The sequence below is a fragment of the Heterodontus francisci genome, chromosome 18 (assembly GCF_036365525.1).
Source record: "Heterodontus francisci isolate sHetFra1 chromosome 18, sHetFra1.hap1, whole genome shotgun sequence".
Lineage (NCBI taxonomy): Eukaryota > Metazoa > Chordata > Chondrichthyes > Heterodontiformes > Heterodontidae > Heterodontus > Heterodontus francisci.
The window spans coordinates 65,679,693-65,703,940 of NC_090388.1; the positions used below are offsets into that span (position 1 = coordinate 65,679,693).

Here is a 24,248-nt window from a genome sequence, read left to right on the forward strand (position 1 = left end):
CCTGTCCACAAACATTCACTCCCTCCACCACCGACGCACAGTGGCAGCAGTGTGTACCATCTACAAGATGTACTGCAGCAACGCACCAAGGCTCCTTAGACAGCACCTTCCAAACCCACGACCTCTACCAACTAGAAGAACAAGGGCAGCAAATGCATGGGAACACCACCACCTGCAAGTTTCCCTCCAAGTCACACACCATCCTGACTTGGAACTATATCGCCGTTCCTTCACTGTCGCTGGGTCAAAATCCTGGAACTCCCTAACAGAACTGTGGGTGTACCTACCTCACATTGACTGCAGCAGTTCAAGAAGGCAGCTCACCTCCACCTTCTCAAGGACAATTAGGGATGGGCAATAAATGCTGCCGAGCCAGCGACGCCCACATCCCATGAATGAATGAAAATAAAAATCTTTGCTCTGTCGTCACTATGTAGGTACCTGGTCGGTTCCTGCATCCTCAGTTTTTTTTATTCCTCTGCTGGGAATTTTTTTACTCTATACTGAGCTAGCACTAATCTGTGCGTTCCATTCTTCATAAAAGGATGATGATTCTGGTTATCACAGGCCAATTATCATAGCCCCAGGACATAACTGGAGGATTTCTCAGGCAAGTATCAGTCCAACCATCTTCAGCTACTTCCATGACCTTCCCTCCAGCTTAGGCTCCAGTTTAGGGCAGGAGTGATGCTGAAGAAGCAGATAGCAGCCTGAAGCAGAATCTGAACATCACTAAGGTTTGGGCTGATCAGTGTCAGGGTACGTTTGTGTCACACAAGTGCCCAGTAATGATCATTTTAAATAAGAGGAAGCCCAGCTATATCACCACAACCTTTAATGCCACCACAATTATCAGGTCACCCAACATAAGTCTCGCTAAATGTCTGTGATCACTGGATTCCAGTTATGGAAACAAGGTAAAACGGATTCAGAACAGAATGAAGACCGTACAAATGACACTGAAAATTACTAAATGTTTTTTTGAACAAAGATCAAGGTGCATCCTGATTTAAGTATTCTATTAGTACAATGCATGTTCATTCCAAATTTTAAGTATTAATATGAAATTCCTCAAGCAAAACTGACAGTAAAGCCGTTATGGTATAATATTCCAGGCATAATGGAGTGAAGTACATCGATACGGCATTTTCAAGGCTGTGAGTTCAAGTCCCACTCCCACTCCAGGGCTTGAGCACAAAAATCAAGGCCGACACTCCTGTGCAGAACTGAGGGAGTCCTGCACTGTCAGAGGCACCATCATTCAGATGAGACGTTAAACCGAGGTCCAATTTGCACTCTCAGGTGGATGTAAAATATCCCTTGGCACTATTTTGAATAAGAGCAGGGAAGGTATTGATGGTGTCCTGGCCAATATTTATCCCTCAATCAACATCAGAAAAATAGATTATCTGGTCAGTCTCACTGCTGTTTGTGGAAGCTTGCTGTGCGCAAATTGGCTGCTGTTTCCCCTACATTACAAAAGTGACTACACTTCAAAAGTACCTCATTGGCTGTAAGGCGCTTTGGGACATCCCGTGGTCATGAAAGGTGCTATATAAATGCAAGCCTTACTTATGATTCACAGAAAAACATTTTTTCCATCACCTTTTAATATTGCTTCCCCACACAATAATCCAGTTATTTAAAAGGAGTATATGTAATGAGGATATTCCACAAAATAAAACTATCACTAGTTCAGACAACCCATACAATTTGAGCTTCAGTTTTGGATGACAGTCAGGCAGCTTTATCAGAATACCATATCTGGAATTTTTTTTTTATTCAGCTTGAATATAGATACCATGTTTAAATATAATTGGGCAGCACTAATTTAATTAAAAATTTTGCTGAATGTAGTGGGTGATGCATCTATCACTATCTTAAAATTTTAACTAACACTAGAAGTGAGAGTTCACCTACAGGAATCGTGACCTAGAGATCAATGCTCAACTTCCTTTTCATAACCACAACGTACAACATTTGTTAATGTGCTCAGTCATAATTGTGCCATACTCTATAAAATGTACGGAATAGCACATCAAATGGTTTCAAGATTGTACATCTGTGGTCAGGAAAGCAGGAACTGAAACACCACATTCTGAGTCAATTGCTAGCCACATGAAAGATAGCAGACATTAAGTACAATATCTTAAAAAATTGTTTGAAAACTTTGCCTAAATTGTTATGCATAATCAAATTGTTAATAGCTGATGCATTTTGGACTATAAATCACTAAAAGGTTAAATTGCTGATAATTTCAATTAAGCAACTGTTAATTCAAATTGAAATTATTCAAACAATAACTCTTGCAATTCATTTATACTACTGGAAAATTCAGATTTTTTTAAAAACAGAATTCTAAATTAATAGGAACAGACTGCATTTAAAAAAAAACTTCAGAGAAGTCCCTACTAAAAATGTGTGGGACATATTAATGCAGTGTCCTCCATAGTCAAATAGCAGCTAGCCACGGAAGACTCCCACAAAAAATATCTCCTTGCGTAGGATTGTGAAAGGTCATGAAACTGTACTCCTGGAAGAGTCAGTGGCCTCAGTAAAGTATGGAGACAGCTGGAAGGAAAAAGGCCAAGTTATTCTCTTTTTGCCCCTTTACCCACATAAATTAACATTCAAACATTATCTTGGAATGCAGCAAAACTGATTGACAGCAGTCTGTAATAAGCCATAGATAAAACCGTTCCTTTGAAAGTCATACTTTTGTTCTCTCTCAAAAAATTAAGCTTTTCAACTTCAAGACCTGTACTAATGTAACAGTGGCCAACATCTGCAACCATAAGCATAGGGCAGGGGTGGCAGTAAGGAGAACAAGTTGGCCAAGAGACACTTCCTCTGATGCAGCCTCCTATAGGCAGGAGGTGCATCAGAAGTGTGCCTAGATACAGCTTTGCATAGAACATTCTCAGCACAGAATGCGATGCTTGAATTTCAACTGATTTTTAAACACTGGACTCTGCACCAGAAGCAGCTATGAGCCAACTTCTACTTCTAGAAATCAACAGGAATTCAAATATCATATGCCGCAGTGACTTGACATGGTCAGTCAAGCTTATTGGAACTCCCAGATATCTCAGCTCTCCCTAGTTTGTCTAATTCGTTCATTAAAGTTCTCCAATTTTGTTTCTTTCAACATCCAAGAACTCACACTATTTTTATCAACCATTGTTCTGCCCAATTCAAAATGTTGGCCAGGATTTTGCAGTTAGTGGTACAGTGGTAACGAACAACTGCTCATTACACTTATCCACAGACTTAGCAGTTTTGCACCTGAATGTGATTAGAAAGCCATTTCATCACAGCGCCCTCTACAGATCCGCAACCTGTGTGAACAGGGCAAGCAATGTCTACTTCCTTAACCAGACTGAAGAATTGGTTCTGAGCAGTGCAGAACTGGAACCAGGAAGTGCATGTTAGAATAATTATTTCAATGCCAAATCATGTACAGAAAGTAAAAGTGGGAAAGGTGGGATTAAGCAAGAGATAAATGAGAAATTTAAACAAAAGTAATTTAATATTTTTAAATGTTTTCAATAACAATTAAAACCTGAAGGAATGAGACTCACTCTTGTAAAAGATAATTTTCAGTACCAGAGTGCTCGTTTGACACTATTCAAGCCTTACCTCACCATTAAAAATGTACTTAAGCTGAAGTGGGGAAGCCCTAATTTTTTTTTGGCATGTTAAAATATGCATTTATCACAAGTACAACAACTTCATACTGTTCCATGTGTTTCAATGTTGGCTCAACGAGAAACTGTTACAGCGAAGCTTCTGGATGAGCAGGGCAACTCAGACAGCATCTTCCTGATCTCCACATTTAACTGCACATGTGCTGTCACTGGAAGTTACTGTTATATTGACACTTCAGTAACGGTGAATGCCGACAGCCTCACTGTTATTTTCCTGCAAAATCTGGATCATTGTCTACATCATTCTGTAACTCCTTGACCACTTCGTAAAGACTCAATTTCAATCATTACTTCAGCAACATCAACAAATCTGCCCAACTTGCACTCTTTCCTAAGCTATTAATTTATGTAGCTCAGAAGCACTAGAGCAGCACCAATCCAAAACACTCCACTCAAGGCACCTCTTAAGCCAGAAATCAAGGTGATAATTTTAAACTTAACATGCCGGACAGGAAACCCACCAGATCAGAGGGCACGACAGTTTTACACTCCAACCAATATACTCCATTGACTTCAATGGAGAGTAACATTGGATGGGGTGTAAAAATCGGCATTGTACTCAATCCTTTTCGTCAGATTAGGTTGAAATTGCCTCCAACATCTTTGGCATTTACTGCTTCCTCTCTTTCAGCCAATTTCTTTCTCCGCCACTACATTTTACCTAGAATGTCCAATGCTTTAAGCTTGTGTAGCAGCCTGATCCATGAGGAATTATATTAAAGGCCTTCCAGAAGTTTGTATCATAGGGCTTTCCAATATTCACCTGGGATCATCACTTCCAGGATGAAACAACACAGAAGATTAGCCAGGATCTGATTCTCAAGGCAAGGTGTCTGCACACACTCCACTATGTGCATCTAGGCACTCTTGAATTATATGTAACAACTGATCCATTCTTGTATCAGTTATTATTGAATAACCAATGATTCTATAGTTACTTCAGTTTTTTTTTAATTGCCCTTCTTGAAAATAGGCATCATGTTGCCCTTTCCCCACCAATCTAAAACTCAATGCTTGCCAGCATTCTGTATATATTGTCCTCAATCTCACTTAGCACTCTTGGGTCCATAGCACCCAACTCTAGGGATTTATTAGCTTGGAGGTCTTGAAAACTGCTCAGAATGTACAATAAATACTAAAGTTATTGTTTAGCTGAAGAACCTGCTATGGTGACTAGTCATCAGAGAAGGATGCAGCAGAGTTTGTTAATACAATTCAATGGGTGTGGTGGATGGGAGGCAAAACAGAAGCATTGCAGCAATATTAGCACTGCCCAAGAAAGAAGCAAAATGAGTGGGCAGTGAAATTAGTTGAGTCAGACATCATGAATATAGCTGATCAAAAGACAGACACGTAAAAACAAGATAAATGGCTGATTAGGAACAAAATACTGCAGAAGATCGTGATTGGGTGCCAATGCTCTGGGGAGGAAAGAGAAAAATCAGAAAAATGCAATAGATTAAAAGCTTGATATAAATGCAATAAAAGTGAGTTTAACAAGACAGGATGATTGACATTTGTACCATGGATGTGCTAATAGTTTCAATTGTAATGCTGCAACATCACATGATAACATTTACATCACAATGGAATACAGTAATTATATTTGATCTAAAAGTCAAAGCCCTTATAAATATTTTAAATGTTGCATGTGTTGCAGGATTCCATTTCAAAATACATTGAAAATCCCAATATCAGATTTCTGTCCATGGGAAAAAAATTGCAATATTCCCAGCAAACATTTGCAGTAACAGTTATATCTGTAGGTGGAGATGAAATGGTCGATTTCTATTATAAACACATCATGCTAACATTAGCTAAAGCAGCTGATTATAAAAGCAAGTTTTTGCAAATTTTAGCTACTTGTACAATATTTTGCTTTCCCACCTGTAATCAAAACATAGCCGGACATCATAACACAGCTAAAGGTATGGCACTCCCACTTTCATAGCAGCCCAATCCTCCTCCAATCTTCCAAACTGTAATTTTAGTGACAGTGCACAACTCTTTTTTTTAAAATTTCCCTACCCTTAAGCTGTTACCACCAGCTGAACGATTCTCACTTGCAGGAAATCTTAACTGAAATGAACAAAGCTCAAGTCTCTGACAATGCAATCTGGCTGTGCTGAGAGAAAGCCAGGGATAACCAGCAACAACATCTTGTATTTATATAGTTAATGTAATAAAACGTCCTAAGGCATTTCACAGGAGCATTATAAAACAAAATATGGCGCCAAGTCACATAAGGAGACATTAGGACAGATGACCAAAAGTTTGTTTAAAAAGGTAGAAAGGCGGAGAGGATTAAGGAGGGAATTCTCGAGCTTAGGACCGATGCAGCTGAAGGTACAGCCACCAATGCTGCAGCTATTAAAATTGGGGATTCTCAAGGGACCAGAATTAGGTGAGCAGATATCTCGGAGGGTTGTAGGGCTGGAAGAGATTACAGATATTGGAAGAGGTGAGGCCATGGAGAGATGAGAGAACAAGGATGAGAATTTTTAAAGTCGAGGCAATTCTTAACTGGGAGCCAATGTAAGTCAGTGAGCACAGGGTTGATGGGTGAACGGGACTTGGTGCAAATTAGGACACAGGCAGCAGAGTTTTGGATGATGCCAAGTTTATGGAAGATAGAAGGTGACAGGCTGGCCTGGAGTCCATGGGAATAGTCGAGTCTAGAGGTAATAAAGGCAGAGGTGAGGGTTTCAGCAGCTGAGCTGAAGCAGGGAGGAGAGGTGCAGCACAGTTAGGTGATGGTACGGAGGTGGAAATGAGTGGTCTTAGTGATGGCGTGGATACATAGTCAGAAACTCATCTCAGGTTCAAATATGACACCAAGCTTGCAAACAGTCTGGTTCAGCCTCAGGCAGGTGCCAGGGAGAGGAAAGGAGTCAGTGGTCAGGGAGCAGAGTTTGTGGTCGGGACCAAAGACAATGGCTTTGCTCTTCACAATATGCATGTAGTTGGAAGAAATTTCTGCTCATCCAGTACTGGAATTCGGATAAATAGTCTGAATTTAGAGACAGTGGAGGGGGTTGAGAGAGGTGGTGTTGAGGTAGAGCTGGGTGGCATCGGGGTACATGTGGAAACTGGCATTGCATTTTCAGATGACACCGAGGGGCAGCATATCCATGAGAAATAGGAAGGGGCCCCCAAAGATAGATCCCAGAAGGACATTAGAGGTAGTGGTGAGGGAGTGGGAAGAGAAGCTAATGCAAGTGATTCCCTGGCTACAATTATAGAGATAAGAATGGATCTAGGCAAGTGCAGTCCCAGCCAGCTGGATAAAGGTGGAGAAGCGTTGGAGAAGGATGGTGTAGTTATGTGGCAAAGACTGCAGCCAGGTTGAGAAGGACAAGGAGGGATAGCTTACCTTTGTCACAATCACACAGGATGTCATTTGTGACCTTGATAAGATAAATTAAGGATTTTCCTCATCAACCACCTTCCTCCCCCAAGGTGGCTGATTTACTGAAGTAAAGGTTCTCCTTCCCATCTGCCCTCGAAGGAGTCAGAAAAAAAAAAAGAACCCCGTAAGTCAGCAAAGGTCCCCCTCCAAATGAGACAACTGTGGGTCATGGATGAATAGGCTTACTGCATCTGCAATTCTGCCAACTAAAGTGAAAATTCAGGGTGCCCCTTCCTGCTGAGGCAGTTTCCCTACTTTGCCCCAAGCTTCTCCTTAACTGACTTCTTCCAATCTCCCTCTACTCCCCCTCTTCAGTGTCCAATATTCCCCCACCCTTCAGCAGTTTAACCTAATTACTACACTTGGTCTTGGCTTCCCCACATGCAATACCATAGGAGATCTATTGGCATTTTAAAAAGATAGAATGTCTGTAATGTACTATCCAACACAATTAGAGATTTATTGTATTAAACTGTGAAGTCCTTTGAAGCTTATTGTGTTGTGCATCACCACACCATATAGTTGGTGAGGATTATGCTCAATAGTACAAGTATTTTATAAAGACAAACATGAATATTTTAAACTCAATGTCTCGGTAGAATGGGAGGACATGAGTGAGCAGGACTTATAGCAAAACAGGTTTGCAGCAACTGGGTTTTGGACAAGTTGGACTTTATGGAGAATTAAAGGGTAGGAAGTCAGCAAGGAAAGCATTGAGGTAATTGAATAGGTCAGGCAGCACCTGTAGAGAGAACGGACCAGCTAATGTTTTGGGTGCGGAACCTTAGAGGAAGAGAGAGGGGTTTAGGGAAGGAATTCCAGAGCAGAGTATCCTCAGTCTAAACACTTTCAATTGCGTCAATGACTTGCCCTTGTTAGGTCAGGTATGAAGCTATTTGCTGATGCTGCCAGTGTTTAGCTCCATTCACAGCCCACAACAAAACCTGCATAAACATCCAGGCTTGGGCAGATAGTGGTAGGTAATATTCGCACCATAAATAGTTCAGTAATGACCATATCAAACAAGTGAAAGACCAGAAAACTCCCCATGAACATCATGGCACCATGATCGGAGTCCCCACTATATCTCAGGGGTCACCACTTAACTGGATCAGCTATATCAACAGTGTGCCTGCAAGAGCAGGTTAGAGACCAGATACTGAAGTGCCTCACCACCAGATCTTTCAAAGTCTATTGACTGACTCAAGTAATCAATGTGATGAAACATTCACCACCCCCAGGATAGCTGCAGCTGTAACAACTGCCAAAGCTCAACACCATCCAGTCTTTTTGATCGGTGCCCTTGCTACAGAGTCATGGAGTCATTTACGGCGTAGAGGGAGGCCGATCGAGTCCAGGCCGGCTCTTGACGGGGCAATCCAGTCAGTCCCACTTCCCTGCATGAACTCTGTGGTCCTGCAAGTTTATTTCCTTCAAATGCCCTCTAATTTCCTTTTGAAATCATTGATTGTTACCGCTTCAACCACCCTCATGGGCAGCAATTTCCAGATCACTATCCATCCCTGTACACTGTGACTGCAGTGTGTGCAATCAGCAGATGCAATGCTGCAACTCATCAAGGTTACTTTGACAGCATCTCCCTCTCCTGCAAACTCTACCACCAAGAATGAGAGTAGCAATATGGTGGGACCACGATCACCTCCAAGTTCTCCTCCAGGTCACACACCATCCTGGTTTGGATATAAATCACCCTTGCTTCATTGTTGCTGGGTCAAAATTCTGGAATTTCCTGCCCTGATACTATTATGGGAGTACTATCACAAGGTTTAAGAGGACTGCCCACTACCACCTTCTCAAAGCAATTAGGGATGTTTAGTGAATGCAGCCTTATCAGCATTGCCAACATCTCACAAATCAATATAAAAAAAGCAGGCTTAAACAGTAACATGTCTTTTTCTCTCTACAGATACTGACTAACTTGCTGTGCATTTCCAGCATTTTCTGTTTTTGTTTCATTGGCTTCCTGTGCCTCCTTAAATAAATTGCAAAATTGTTCTCCACACTTTGAACTCCCTTCATGGCCTCAACTTATGCAACCTTAGCAATCTCCTCAAGCACTGCAGGCCAGCATGCACCCAAGCAACTCCTCATGAGCCCCACCACTCTTTTCTCCCTAAATTACTTCACCTCTACCTCCTTCCCTTCAAAACACACATCACCTTAGCTTGACCCTTCTAAGCATTGATATTAGTAGGTCTGCAAAGTCTCTCATTCCATTCACTTCCTTTTCTCTTCTCCACCACTCTCCCCCACAACCCCAACCCCCCCCCCCCCCCCCCCGCCCCAAATCACCAGAATGTGTCTCACTCTCTTTCTCCCAACATTCTTTTCTCACCTCTCTCTAATGGATTCAACAGATATGGGGATCAGGTGGAAAAGTGGAGTTGAGTGTCAGGATCAGCCATGATCTTATTAAATCGAGCAGGCTCAAGGGACCATATGGCCTACTCTTATTTCTTATCTTCTCACTCCTTTATCACATCCTAGAAAATCTAGGAAACACTCAAGTCTACAGGTAAGATATGTCACACATAAGGTAAGCAGCAGAGTAGTACTTAACTGCTAGGGACCACTAAAACAAGTGGGTAAATAAGTAGGCAAATCAAGGAACAATCTGGGCAGATGAACAAAATAGCACTGAGGGTGAGCAAAGGCCACCGCCCCCCCTCCCCTCACCATCAGGTAGAATGGGAGAGAAGCATTCAGGGTAGGTAAACAAAATTCCACAGCACTTAAGTGGGTGCTCAAAGTGTGGAAAAGTTCAGGAGGTTGGGGTGAGTGGGAGAATGTGTTGGGAACTGAGGGTATGGAAGTCGTGAGGGATGGGTGCACAGGAGGAATACTGGGTTATAGGAGAACTGGGTAAAGATGAGATACGGTTCACTGTGTAGGAGTGTAGCTGGAAAAGAACAGCTTGATTCAGAACAAGCTAATTTTATGAACACACGAAAATTTGGACATGCAACACATTCATGTGTGTACTCAATACATGGTTTTCCCCAAAACCCAACATGATAGGCTTTGCTCTTACTGTGTGGAAGATGCAGAAATAACACTTATGGGCATATTGTTTGCCCATGCTTTGCAACTTTCTGCATCTCACAGCATTAAGTTGCATATATTTATGAAGCAAGCCATACACATTTAAAAACCTTAATTTTATAATGGCATCGTGCATTTTAAGATAGCTAACTGCTGCTTAACAATTCATGCATGAAAACCATGCTAAACATGAACTAAATGTATTGAAAGCAACTGCTCTAAACATGGGAATTTTCCTTTCTTGCTTTGTAGCATTATGTAAGAGGCAATCCAGAGAACTATTCCTGTTGACCCGAATACAGCACAGGTAAACGGGTAAAAAGGACACTGCACAGTATAGTTTGATGTCACTTTCCTTGAAACACAGCATCCAATAAAGCTTTGCCAATGTACCATATATTGGCTGGCTTATATTTACTGTTAATTATTTTTATATATGATATTCAGTAAACAAACACACAAATCCCCGTCAAAGAATTAACAAAAGCCTCACCACACAACTTGGCACAGTGGTTAGCACCGCAGCCTCACAGCTCCAGCGACCCGGATTCAATTCTGGGTCCTGCCTGTGTGGAGTTTGCAAGTTCTCCCTGTGTTTGCGTGGGTTGCAGGTTGATAGGTAAATTGGCCATTATAAATTGCCCCTAGTATAGGTAGGTGGTAGGGAAATATAGGGACAGTAATATAAGGACAGTTGGGGATGTGGTAGGAATATGGCATTAGGTTTAGTATAAATGGGTGGTTGTTGGTCAGCACAGACTCGGTGGGCCGAAGGGCCTGTTTCAGTGCTGTATCTCTAAACTAAACGAAACCCCAAAATTATTAGCGACCTTACGAGGATTTCAGTAAAGCATAAATCGTGCGGGAAATGTTTTAAGCTACGACCCCCGCCTGAACTTTAAAAGGGCATTTTAAGAGTGTGTTACCAAGTTAGTTCTCCAGCTGACAAAATGCAAGATGGAGAAAGGTGTCATTTTTGAGCATTCTTTTTAACGCAACTCCTCATTGCGCAGTGCATTAAATCAGTGAGAGCTGCCTGTTATTAAACTGATCACGGGAACTGAGTGCGCTGCTGCCAGGAGACAGCATGTGGCATCAGCACCGTCTCCACGGGAGCTGCTTCCTGGCCTGATGGCAGGCGCTGGTTGCCAAAGTCCCAGGCTCCCCTTCCCATTAAACCGAAGGACAGCGACAGAGCAGTGGTCGCAGACCCCTTCACCCCGACACTAGCAGCTGTCGCCAATCCTCCTCCCCGCGGTCCACTCCGGCCCGACTTTATCCCGTTGTTTACAAAGGGCAGGCACCCAGGACATGGCCGGGCCGGGCCGGCCCGGGCTGCTCCTCCGGTCACAGCTCCCGCTCTGAGTGCCGACTCACCAGGCATTTCCTCCCCAGGCAGCTGAAGAGACTCTCGTTCTCCTGCGGGGTGAGGAGAATCGAGCCGACGTTATTGGCCCGCGGCCGGTTGCTGCTCTGCTGGTTAGAAATCATTCTTCACACGCTCGGTCCGTCCTGTCCGCTCCCTTCAGCTGCTGCTCCGCAGGGCGGGCAGGACTCGATGTCGGTCTCTCAGTATCACTGCCAACCCAGGCCCCGCGAGCTGCCGCATTCAAACTTGTTTCTCAACTTTCTGCCCAACGGAAACCAACATGGCTCCCAGCGCACACCAACCCGGCCGGGGGAAGAGGGGGGAGGGCGTTAACATTCATTCAACGACACAGCAACATCTCTTAACAGAATGCCTCCCTGTCTGTGTGCTTTTATATTTTCAAAAAATCCGTCTTATTTAGATGAGTATCTGCCAGAAATTTGGGGCGAAAGAATATTGAAAGGGTTTTATTTATCTGATGGTGCGCTTCTGTTTGCGAATGGTCTGGACCTCGTTGACGTACAGTTTGGTGGGAATGATGGAGAATGGGGGGGGGGAGTGGAAATAAGTGTGAATGAGGGACGGGGATAGTGGGAATGAGGGGTGCGTAGGGGGTGTGGGAATGATGGAGTGTAGTGGGAATGAAGGATGGGAAGTGGAATGAGGGACTGGGGAGTGGTGTGGGGAGGCGGAGAGAGGGGAGAAGGCATAGAAAGAGGAGACGAGATGAGGAAAGGAACTGAAGGGGAGAAGAGGGAAGTATGAGAAGGGAGGAAAATGGAGCAAGAACACTCAAGAAGCTCAACACCATCCAAGACAAAGCAGCCCACTTCATTGGCACCCATCCACCACCTTCAACATTCAATCCCTTCACCACCGACACACAGTGGCAGCAGTGTGTACCATCTACAAGATGCACTGCGCCAAGGCTCCTTCAACAGCACCTTCCAAACCTGCGATCTCCAACACCTAGAAGGACAAGGGCAGCAAATGCATGGGAACACCACCACCTGCAAGTTCCCCTCCAAGTCACACACCATCCTGACTTGGAACTATATTGCTGTTCCTTCACTGTCGCTGGGTCAAAATCCTGGAACTCCCTTCTTAACAGTACTGTGGGTGTACCTACACGCAGTTTAAGAACACAGCTCACCACCACCTTCTCAAGGGCAATTAGGGATGGGCAATAAATGCTGGCCTAGCCAGCGATGCCCACATCCCATGAACAAATAAATAAAAAAAAGGAGGGGAAAATAACAGAACAAAGTAAACAGATATTCTTCAGGAAAATATATTGAAAGATTAATAAGAGCTTTCCATCTCAAATCCAGCAACAGGTAAATTCTTACAATATGCTCACCAGTTTTACTCTATCACATTTCAGAGTTGGAGAAGACAAATCGTGGATTGGTAGCACTCAAAACATAATCAAAAACTCACCCTTGATATTTCCATTTGAGTGTATCTCCCCATGCAGATTCAAGAAGTAGGACAAAAACAAGAAATGCTGGATTCACTCAGCAGGTCTGGCAGCATCTGTGGAAAGAGAAGCAGAGTTAACGTTTCGGGTCAGTGACCCTTCTTCGGAACTTCGGGGTTCCGAAGAAGGGTCACTGACCCGAAACGTTAACTCTGCTTCTCTTTCCACAGATGCTGCCAGACCTGCTGAGTGAATCCAGCATTTCTTGTTTTTGTTTCAGATTTCCAGCATCCGCAGTATTTTGCTTTTATTCAAGAAGTAGTAGTTACATAAGGTAATTACATTTGAAGACTGGAATAGAGAGAGATTGTATTAATAGATGTGTTACATGCTTTATTTTTAAAAAAAATGATTAGTGATGATAAGGTCTGATAAAGAGGAATTCAAGAAAGGTCAGGGAACCACTAACAGAAGTATACAGTTCTGCAATGAAAAACTAGAGGCCCCAAAGAACTGAAAGATCCCTAATGAGAGTCTAATATTTAACAGCATTTTACTTTTTTTACCATGGCTCTGGAAGCTACAGGCTAGTGATTTTGACATCAATTACTGTAAAAGTATTTGAACGAATTAGAAAGAAATCAAATCACAAGTAAGTGGAGCCATTATGAAAGATCATATCCTACAAAGTTCCTGGGCTTTACTTAATATTATTAAGTTAATTGACTCCCCTCATTAGGGAATTAGAATGAAAATGATAAAACAAAGTTGACTAAATGCTGACTTGATATCCAGAAGTTACTTTTTGGACATCTACTCCTTATAATGCTGCACAAAACATCCTTTTTAGAGTGTTGAACCATACAAAATGTGTGTGAATACCAAGGAGCTAATTGGAGTCAGTTATTCAACATGATCTGACAAGACTCAATCGTTGTGTTGTTAAATTATTAGTTTAATGCACAGAAACGTGAAGTCATGCTCATGTTAACGCAAGAAAAGGCAAGGATATGAAAAAGCACCTTGGCCCATTCGAGTTCATCCCTCTGGTACTTCATAGTACTCAATTGTATTTTGAATAATCCAGATGTTTTTACCTCTATTACCTTTGTGGATTATTCCAAATATCACTCAGAATGAAAGTAGTTTTGCTGATATTTTTACTTTTGCCTTTCACTAGTTTTAATGCATGTCCTCTTGCCCTATTTTCTTGGCATACTTTGAAGTAATAATCTAGATCTACTCTGTACCATAAATAATTTTATAAGATTTGATGAGGATGTTCAAAATTAGGAAGCCACTAGCTGAAGCAGCTGGAGGGAAATTAGTATCTGTTGCAGAAATCTGTCATTTAATATACTGAATGCTAATTAAAAAGATTATTTGAAAAGAAAAAAGGAGGAATTTTTATTTTCTAGGACTTTAAATCCAGGATAAGATGATAATTGCAAGAAGTTACACCATAGGTTTGGGGATCAGAAAATAGAAGAGAAGCAAGTAGGAGGATTATAGCAAATGCATTTTCAAATTATTCACTGTATATTTTTAAAGTAGGCTAACAACCCGGTGCTTAAGAGAGCACAGTTAGAGAGGGACTGGATAGCTGCCAGACAGACAAGAAGGTCAGGGCAGTTAGTGCAGGAGTCCCTGGAGGGCATCCCACTTTTTAACTGGCATTCAGTTCTAAGTACCAATGGAAGGAGGGTTCCTCTGTAGAGTGCAGTGAGAGTCATGAGTGACTCAGCTGTGCAGACAGGGAGGAGAAAGGACAAGAGAGCGATAGTGGTACGGGATTCGGTAGTTAGGGGAACAGATAGGCGTTTTTGTGGCCACAGACGTGATTGCAGGATGGTATGTTGCCTCCCTGGAACAAGGGTCATGGATATCAGCGAGCGGTTACACAACATTCTGGAGGGTGAGGGTGCACAGCCAGAGGTCGTGGTCCACATTAGTACCAACGATACAGCAAGTAAGAGGGATAGGGTCCTGCAGGCCGAGTTTAGGGAGTTAGGAAAGAGATTAGCAAGCAGGACCACAAGGGTAGTAATCTCCAGATTACTCCCAAGGCCATGTGCTAGTGAGTATAGTAATAGGAAAATACACCAGATGAATGCGTGGCTGGAGAGATGGGGCAGGAGGGAGGGCTTCAGATTTCTGGGGCATTGGGACTGGTTCTGGGGAAGATGGGACCTATACAAGCTGGACAGTCTGCACCTGAACAGAACTGGGACAAATGTCCTTGCAGGAAGGTTTGCTAGTGCTGTTGGGGATGGTTTAAACTAGATTGGCAGGGGGATGGGAATCTGAGCGCAGTCATAGAAAGGACAATTTCAGGGCAGGGAACAGGATGCAGAAAATCAGCAAAGTTAGCGAGTGACTCTGAAAGGCAGAAGAAGAAAAGGTTAGAAAGTGTGCAACACAGGGATTTGGCAGTGTTAAAGGGTATTTATTTAAATGCAAGGAGTATAGTAAATAAAGCCGATGAGTTGAGGACACAAATAGACACCATGGCAACACAATATCGTTGCTATAACGGAAACTTGGCTTAAAGAGGGGCAAGAATGGCAGCTCAACATCCCTGGATATAGAGTTTTCAGGCGTGATAGGGAGATAAAAAAAGGAGGCGGTGTAGCATTATTAGTTAAGAAATCAATAACAGCTTTGAGGAGGGATTGTATGCTAAATGAATCATCAAACTAGGCCATATGGTTGGTGCTCAGAAATAAAAAGGGGACAGCTGCATTACTGGAATTGTACTACAGACCCCCAAATAGTGAGAGGGAGATAGAGGAACAAATATGTAGGCAGATTTCTGAGTGCAAAAACTTTAGGGCAATAATAGTTGGGGATTTCAACTACCCCCAGTATCAACTGGGATATATACAGTGTGAAGGGCACAGAGGGGACAAAATTCTTGAACTGCATTCAAGAGAACTTTTTTAGCCAGCACGTAACAAGCCCAACAAGAGGGGACGCAATTCTAGATTTAGTCTTTGGTAATGAAGCTGGTCAAGTGGATGAGGTAACAGTGGGTGACCATGTTGGAGATAGTGACCATAATACAGTTAATTTTAGCATAATCATGGAAAAGGACAAAGATAAAACAGAAGCAAAGGTTCTAAATTGGGGGAAAGCAAATTTTACGAAATTGAGAGGTGACCTGGCGAAAGTGGACTGAATACAGCTACTTGAAGGAAAATCAGTGGCAAACCAGTGGGAGGCATTCAAGAGCGAGACACTACGGGCACAGTGTAGGCTGATTAAGGGTGGTACTGCCAAATCTAGAGCCCCCTGGTTATCTAAAAGCTTACAGAATAAGTTAAAGCAAACAAATAGCTTATGACGATCACAAATATTTTAATATTTCAGAAAGTGTAGAGGAGTATAGCAAGCGCAAGGGTGTGGTAAAAAAGGAAATTAGAAAAGCAAAGAGAGGATATTAAAGAGTTATTGGCAGGTAAAATCGAGGAAAACCCGAAGATGTTTTATCAGTACATTAAGAGCAAGAGGATAACTAAGGAAAGGGTAGGGCACATCAGAGATGTACAGGGGAACTTATGCGTGGATGCAGATGATGTGGGCAGGGTTCTTATTGAGTTTTTTGTCTCTGTCTTCACAAAGGTGAGGGTTGATGCAGATATTGTTGTTAAAGCGAAGGATTGTGAAATATGAGATACGATAAGCATAATGAGAGAGGAAGTGCTTGAGGATCTGACATCCTTGAAAATGGATAAATCGCCAGGATCGGATGGATTGCATCCCAGGTTGTTAAGGGAAGCCAGGAAGGAAATAGCAGATGTGTTGAGGATCATCTTCAAATCCTCACTCGATACAGGTGAGGTACCAGATGATTGGAGATCTGTGAACGTTGTACCATTGTTTAAAAAGGGTGTGAGGGATAAGCCAGGTAATTATAGGCCAGTCAGTCTGAATTCAGTGGTGGGTAAATTGTTAGAATCTATTCTGAGGACAGGATAAACTGTCACTTAGAAAGGCATGGATTAATCAGGGATAGTCAGCATGGATTTGTTAGGGGAAGGTCATGTCTTATTAACTTGATTGAGTTTTTTGAGGAAGTGACAAGGAGGATTGATGAGGGTAGTGCAGTGGATGTGGTTTACATGGATTTTAGTAAGGCATTTGACAAGGTCCTGTATGACAGACTGGTCAGTAAAATGAAAGCCCATGGGATACAGGGGAAGGTGGCAGGTTGGATCCAGAATTGGCTCAGTGACAGGAAACAAAGGGTAGTAGTCAACTGATGTTTTTGTGAATGGAAAGCGGTTTTCAGTGGTGTTCCACAGGGCTCAGTGTTGGGTCCCTTGCTGTTTGTGGTATATATTAATGATTTGGACTCAAATGTGGGAGGCATGATTGGGAAATTTGCTGATGACACAAAAATTGGCCGTGTAGTTCATAGTGAAGAGGATAGCCATGGACTCCAGAATAATATCAATGTTTTGGTTGACTGGGCGGGAAAGTGGCAAATGGAATTCAATCCAGAGAAGTGTGAGGTATTGCATTTTGGGAGGGCAAATAAAGCAAGGGAATATACAATAAACGGGAGGATATTGAGAGGGGTAGAAGAAATGAGAGAACTTGGAGTGTATGTCCACAGGTCCCTGAAGGTGGCAGGACAGGTGGATAGAGTGGCGAAGAAGGCATATGGATTGCTTTCCTTATTGACCAAGGTATAGAGCACAATAGCAGGGATGTGATGCTGGAACTGTATAGAGCGTTGGTTAGGCCACAGCTGAAGTATTGCGTACAGTTCTGGTCACCACATTACAGAAAGGACGTAATTGTTCTGGAGAGAGTACAGATGAGATTTACAGAATGTTGCCAGGACCTGAAGGTTGCAGCGATGAGGAAAGATTGGAGAGACTAGGGTTGTTTTCCCTGGAACTGAGGAGGCTGAGGGGTGACTTAATTGAGGTGTACAAAATTATGAGGGGCCTAGATAGAGTGGACAGGAAGGATCTGTTTCCCTTGGCGGGGAGGTCAGTTACCAGGGGGCACAGATTTCAGGTGATTGGTAGAAGGATTAGAGGGGACATGAGGGGAAACTTTTTCACCCAGAGGGTGGTGGGTGTCTGGAATTCACTGCCAGGATTGGTGGTGGAGGCACAGACCCTCAATTCTTGCAAAAAGGTACCTGGACATGCACCTGAGGTGCTGTAACCGGCAGGGCTATGGACCAGGTACTGGAAGGTGGGATTAGTTTGGGCGGATAGTTTATTCAGCCGGTGCAGACACGATGGGCTGAATGGCCTAAATTACAAATTACAGGATTCCAATCTCCATATTTCAGCCTTGTCAGAATTTAAAATAAGTAAGTTCCCTTTCAGTTGATCAAGTGATAGTTCTGTTGTGAACATTCCAGCGAGAAGTTTTAGTGGCTATAGTAGGCTTGGAGAAGTAGGATGAATTGTATAGTGTGAATAAACAACCAAAAAAGGAACTGAGTCTTGGAAAGTGAAAACAATGAGGTTAGCAACACAACGGAAGAAATATATTGAACAGTGGTGATTCTGCTTATTGGAGTAATAAGAACACAAAAAATAGGAGCAAGAGTAGGCCATTTAGCCCCTCGAGCCTGCTCCACCACTTGATAAGACATGACCGATCTGATTGTGGCCTTAACTTCATTTTCTTGCCTGCACCGCCCACCCCCCCCCACCCCCCCCCACCCCGCACAACCACTCTTGACTCCCTTGTAGATCAAAAATCTGTTTAACTCAGCCTTGAATATATTCAAAGACCCAAACTCCACTGCTCTCTGGCAATGAGAATTCCAAAGATTAACGACCCGCTGAGAGAAGAAATTCTTCCACATCTCTGCCTTAAAAGGGAGATCCCTTATTTTGAAACTGTGTCCCCTAGTTCTAGATTCCTCCATGAGGGGAAGCATTCTCTCAACATCTGTCCCATCACAATTTTATATGTTTCAATAAGATCACCTCTCAATCTTCTAAACTCCAATGAGTATAGGCCCAACCTTTCCTCATAAGACAACCCCTTCATCCCAGGAATCACCCTTATAAACAGTAAATGTAATGTATTAAAGGAACCATCCTTGTGGTGTGACAGAATTTTGGCCCATCATTAAATATGGAACAAAAACAGAAAAATGCTGGAAGCAGAATCATAGAATGGTTATAGCACAGAAGGAGGCCCATCATTTTTGTACCGTTCTCTGCAAGAGTGATTCAGCTAGTCTCACTTCCTGGCCTTTTCCCTGTAACCCTTCAAATCTTCTCTTCAGATAATTATCCAATTCTCTTTTGAAAGTCATGATTGAATCTCTCTCCACTCTCAGGCAATGCATTCCAGATACTAACCATTTGCTGCATAAAAACGCTTTTCCTCATGTAGCTTCTGGTTCTTTTTACAATCATTTGAAATCGGCATTCTCAGGTTCTTGACCCTTCCACCAATGGGAACAGTTTCTCCCTATCTACTCTATCCAGACCCCTCATGATTTGAGATATCCCTTTTGGGAAAGTTCAGCTGTCCTATTTTTGAACTACACTAACGGTCACCAGAGCAATCCCGAAGAAGTTAGAAATCACTGCATGGTCTAGAATCTTAAGGGCTCCCTATCATCTGTACGTGGATTTAACAGTGGCCATGCCATAAAATATGATATACATTGTAGAGTTGTAGTGTTTTGAAATTGAAATTGCATTGTGTGCACTTGGTGCTGCTGTAGAATACACGTTAGTAACCGGAAAATGAAAATAAAACAGAATAAAGAAGAAGCCTTTAGATTCAACATTCTGTTGCAGTCTCTGTCTCACATATCTTACACTAAACCCAGCTAAACCTCACTTAAGTCCTGAGAGACATTACATATACCACATGCCTATTTGTGAAAGTTCAACAATTCATTAAAAATCTCAAACATTTAAGAAATGTTTGCTTTTATGTAAACCACAGCTGAAGATCTCAGCTTCCTCAGCTTTTTGATCAGTAGTTTACTTCAGTCATCTATAATGCATAGAAATACCCAAAAGAAATCTTTATTAAAACAGGAATTATAAAAAAACATTCATAGACTGTTAGAAGACATGCCACTTAACCCTTGTAATCAGTGCTTTTTTTTCTCTATGTGAACCAACTGGCCTAATCCCACTTTCCATTTGCTCCTCATTCTTTTAATATTCCTCTTTTTCAAGCAAATAATATCTAAACTATCTTTTTAAAAGAATTCAAAGACAATGCAGCAACAGTTGTTGTGGCCCAGAATTCCAAACATCCTTTCTACAATGGTTTTTTTTCTAATTTCTCCATGTGGAGAAATAAATTGATGCACAGAATTAATTCATACATTTAATTTTTCAACATAATGTTTAACTTCTTGAGGCAGATTCCATGAAGGGATGTTCAAAGATGATTTTGCAAGCGTTCCTGTTCATATGTATGTACACTGAGACTCTTGCATGAAATACTGGTGACACAGGAATGCGGGTGGTAGTACTTCAAGATGTTGCAGAGGTACATTTCACCTCCACTCAAAAATGCATATTTTAATTAATAACTCTGTGAAAATATTTGGCTTTTGAAAAATAATTGTGTAATTAAAACATGGTGCAGTTGGAGGTAGCTGTAAAAGTAGAGATTATGGAATTGACTGATTATCACAAAGAACACAGACTTTAGTGTGTGTCCCAAAACCCAGTCAGAAAGTGATGACTGATGTGACACTTCATTTGAACTTTTGTAAACAAGGAGCAGAGTTCCAGGGAACAACCCTGGCCAACCCATAGCATCTGGGAGACAGTATCATAGCCAGAAAGAGCATCTAAAATCTGGATTGATGCTAAATGCTTTGGTATGATGCAGAATGCTGAGATGTAGGTGCAGTAGTAGGTCTCTTTGACTCATCCTTCAAAATCTTTTTTGCCATCAATGGGCTGCTTTATTTTCTATGTCATTGTGGAAAATACACATTGCAACTTGAAATAGTTTCATCCAGATATCTTTCTAAAACTTAATTCAACTATATGTTGTCCAATTTAAATACATTTTCCCCATTCTATTATTTGCATGAAATGTTTTCTGTGCATTGTTCACTAGATAATTATACATGAGAAAGTCTACTTTGGCTCATCTTAAACCATTCACCCAGAAAAAGTCTACAATTTCTTCCATTCCCCCAACATCCTTCAGCATCTTTAATGATGGCTAGGCTTTTGCCTCTAGTATTCCATTTTGAAGTCTGTGCCATGTGTTGATCCCTTTGTGGGGCAAGCACTTTGATATTTGTCTCAATGTATCTTTTACTAGCTCAAACCTGTATCCTCTTCTTCCTCTCAAATAACTATTTTATCAGGTGAAATGGATCACTGAGTTTCTGTTTGTTTTCCATGTGGATTCTTCACCAAATCACCTCCTGTTTTCTTTCATTCAAATGAATACTTCGTCACCAGCTTGTTGTTTAATTTTTCCTAAGACACCTGATCAACCCAAATTCAAACAAGAGTGTGTTCATTATTAGAGGGCCAAACTACATTAAAGCCTCATTCTACTTGATTGAATACAGTGCTTTGATAAGAACTTATATTGTCAGCTTCAGATAATGTTTAGTGGCAGTTTACCTCAGTGTCCCTGTTCATTACAATAAAAGTTCCCATGCACTATGACACACTTATGTGTGCACCTGACTTCTTTAAGGATGAAGTATTGAATTACTTGCAACATGATCACAACACAACTTCAGGATTTCCGTAATCTGTTGTGACTATATTCAAATAAAATTTTATCTATTGGGCCATGTGACCCTTGAGTGTAAGTTGCAATATTCAATATATAACACAATTTTGAATGTGCATTCTTTTTCTCCATGAATTAAAATACTGAGCAGGTCAGGCAGCATCTGTGAAGAGAAAAAACAGACTCAACGTTTTAGGTTGATGACCTTTCATTAGAACTGGAAAAAGAGATATAACAGCCTTTAAGCAAATACAGAGGCAGGGAAAGTGGTGAGGTGAGGGGGGGAGGGGTAGTGGAGGAGGAAGAACAAAAGTGAAGCTCTATGATAGGGTGGAAGGCAGGAGAGATTTAAATGACAAAAGGGATGATGGTGCCTGGCAAAAGTATCAGGACAAGTAAGGAAGCAAAACAAGGATCTAGGGGAGTTGCAAATTGCAATAGAATAATTGTTACCAACAGCTGCAATTGGAAAAATGGGGCAGAGGTTATGATCTGAAATTATTGAACTCACTTGGAGGCTGTAAAGTGCTTACATTCGGCTTCATTGTAGAAGGCCAAGGACAGAGTGATCAGAGTGTGAGTGGAATGGAGAATTAAAATGACAGATGATCAGAAGGTCGGAGTCATATTTGTGGACTGAACGAAGGTGTTTCCGCAAAGCAATCGCCCAATATGCGTTTGGTCACCACATTGTGAGCAGCAAATACAGTATACAAAATTGAAAGAAGTAAAAGTAAATCACAGTTTCACCTGGAAGGAGTGTTTGCAGTCCTGGACAGTGGGAAGGGAGAAGGTAAAAGTCCACATGTTGCATCTTCTGCACTTGCATAGGAAGTTGCGTAACAGCCCCGACAAACAAATTTCTCTGCAGCACCTGTGGAAGAGCCTGTCACTCTAGAATTGGCCTTGAAAGCCACTCCAGGCGCTGCTTCACAAACCACTGACCACCTCCAGGTGGTCTATGATAGGGTGGAAGGCAGGAGAGATTTAAATGACAAAAGGGATGATGGTGCCTGGCAAAAGTATCAGGACAAGTAAGGAGGCCAAAGAAGAAGAAGAAGGCAGGTGCTGTGGAAAATGTGTTGGGGTGAACCTGCTAAACTTTTCTAAGTCACTGATTCGGCCTCATTTGGAGTCAGAATTCCAAAGCCTTTGGAGAGGATGCAGAGAGCTTTGCTAGAATTATACCTAGGGATGTAGGCCTTGAGTTTTGTGCAGAGACTAGAGAAGGTGGGTTGGCCCTCCTTAGAGCAGAGAAAGTTAAGAGGGAATTTAATTAAGGTAGTCAAAATTATGAAGTGTTCTGATTGAGTAAACAAGGAGAAATTTTTTCCACTGACAGAATAGTCAGTAAATAGAGGACACAGATTTATGATAATTTGCAATAGAACCAGATGGAAAGTGAGGAGAGTTTTTTCATGCAGTGAGTTGTTATGATCTGAATGGACTGCCTGAAAGGGTGATGGAAACAGATTCAATAGTAACTTTCAAAGAGAATTGAAAAGAAAAAGGTTACAGGGCTATGGGAAAAGAGCAGCGGATTGGTGCTAATTAGAATTATAAAATGATACTGCACAAAAGGAAGCCATTCGGCCCATTGTGCCTATGCTGGCTCTTTGAAAGAGCTATCCAATAGCCGTGTGGGAAGGGGTTGCAAGAGAATGCTTTTAAAAGAAGTAGGTGAGAACATTGTAGGTGCCATATCTATAATCTGAAGTTCTCTCAATTTGGGAACTGTTCCTTTAAATTGGAAAATTGTGCATGTCACTCCACTGTTTAAGAAAGATGAGAGGGAAACCAGGGAATTACAGACCAGTTAGCCTTACATCTGTTGTCAGGAAATTACTACAGTCTATAATTAAGGATAGCAAGACTAAGCACCTTGAAAATTTCAGCTGGTCAGGGAGAGGCAGAATGGATTTGTAAAGGGTAGATCTTGCTTGACAAATCTGATTGAATTTTTGAAAAGGTAACTAAAGTAGCAGACAGGAGATTATCTATGGATGTTATTTATATGGACTTCCAAAGGCATTTGATAAAGTCCCTCATAAGAAACTGTTAGCTAAAGTTGGAGCTCATGAAATTGAAGGCAACTTATTAACCTGGATGACAGGAGATGGACAGTAGGGATAATAAGTAGGTACTATATTTGGCAGAATGTGACTAGTGGTGACCCACAAGGATCTATGTTGGGGCCTCAACTATATTTATATTAACTATTTATTAACGACTTAAATGATGGGATAGAAAACCACATATCCAAATTGTCCCAGTATACAAAGATAGGCAGCATTGTAAGCAGTGTAGTTGGAAGAATAAAATTACAAAGAGATATTGATAGATAGAGTGAATGGGGAAAGCTGTGGCAAATGGATTTCAATGTAGGCACATTTGAAGGCATCCACTTAGGATCTAAAAAGGATAGAACAGGATACTTTCTAAATGGTGAAAAGCAAGAAACAGTGGAGACCCAAAGAGAATAAGAGCAAAATACTGCGGATGCTGGAACTCTGAAATGAGAATAGAAAGTGCTAGAAATACTTAGCAGGTCTGGCGGCATCTGTG

General features: G+C 41.8%; 1 protein-coding gene across 2 annotated transcripts in view; it reads right to left on the minus strand.

The window, feature by feature from the left end:
* LOC137379691 (actin nucleation-promoting factor WASL-like) overlaps nucleotides 1-13,078 on the minus strand; it is a 94,968-nt gene extending 81,890 nt beyond the window's left edge. The window contains exon 1 of one of the 2 annotated variants that reach the window (XM_068050903.1): nucleotides 12,989-13,078. In XM_068050903.1, coding sequence (XP_067907004.1) covers nucleotides 12,989-13,021 — 33 coding nt within the window. In that variant the 5' untranslated portion in view covers nucleotides 13,022-13,078. Of the gene's footprint in view, nucleotides 1-11,556; nucleotides 11,847-12,988 lie in introns of those variants that run through there. The other variant, XM_068050902.1, reaches the window with a different exon arrangement.
* Between the last annotated feature and the right edge of the window lie 11,170 nt (nucleotides 13,079-24,248).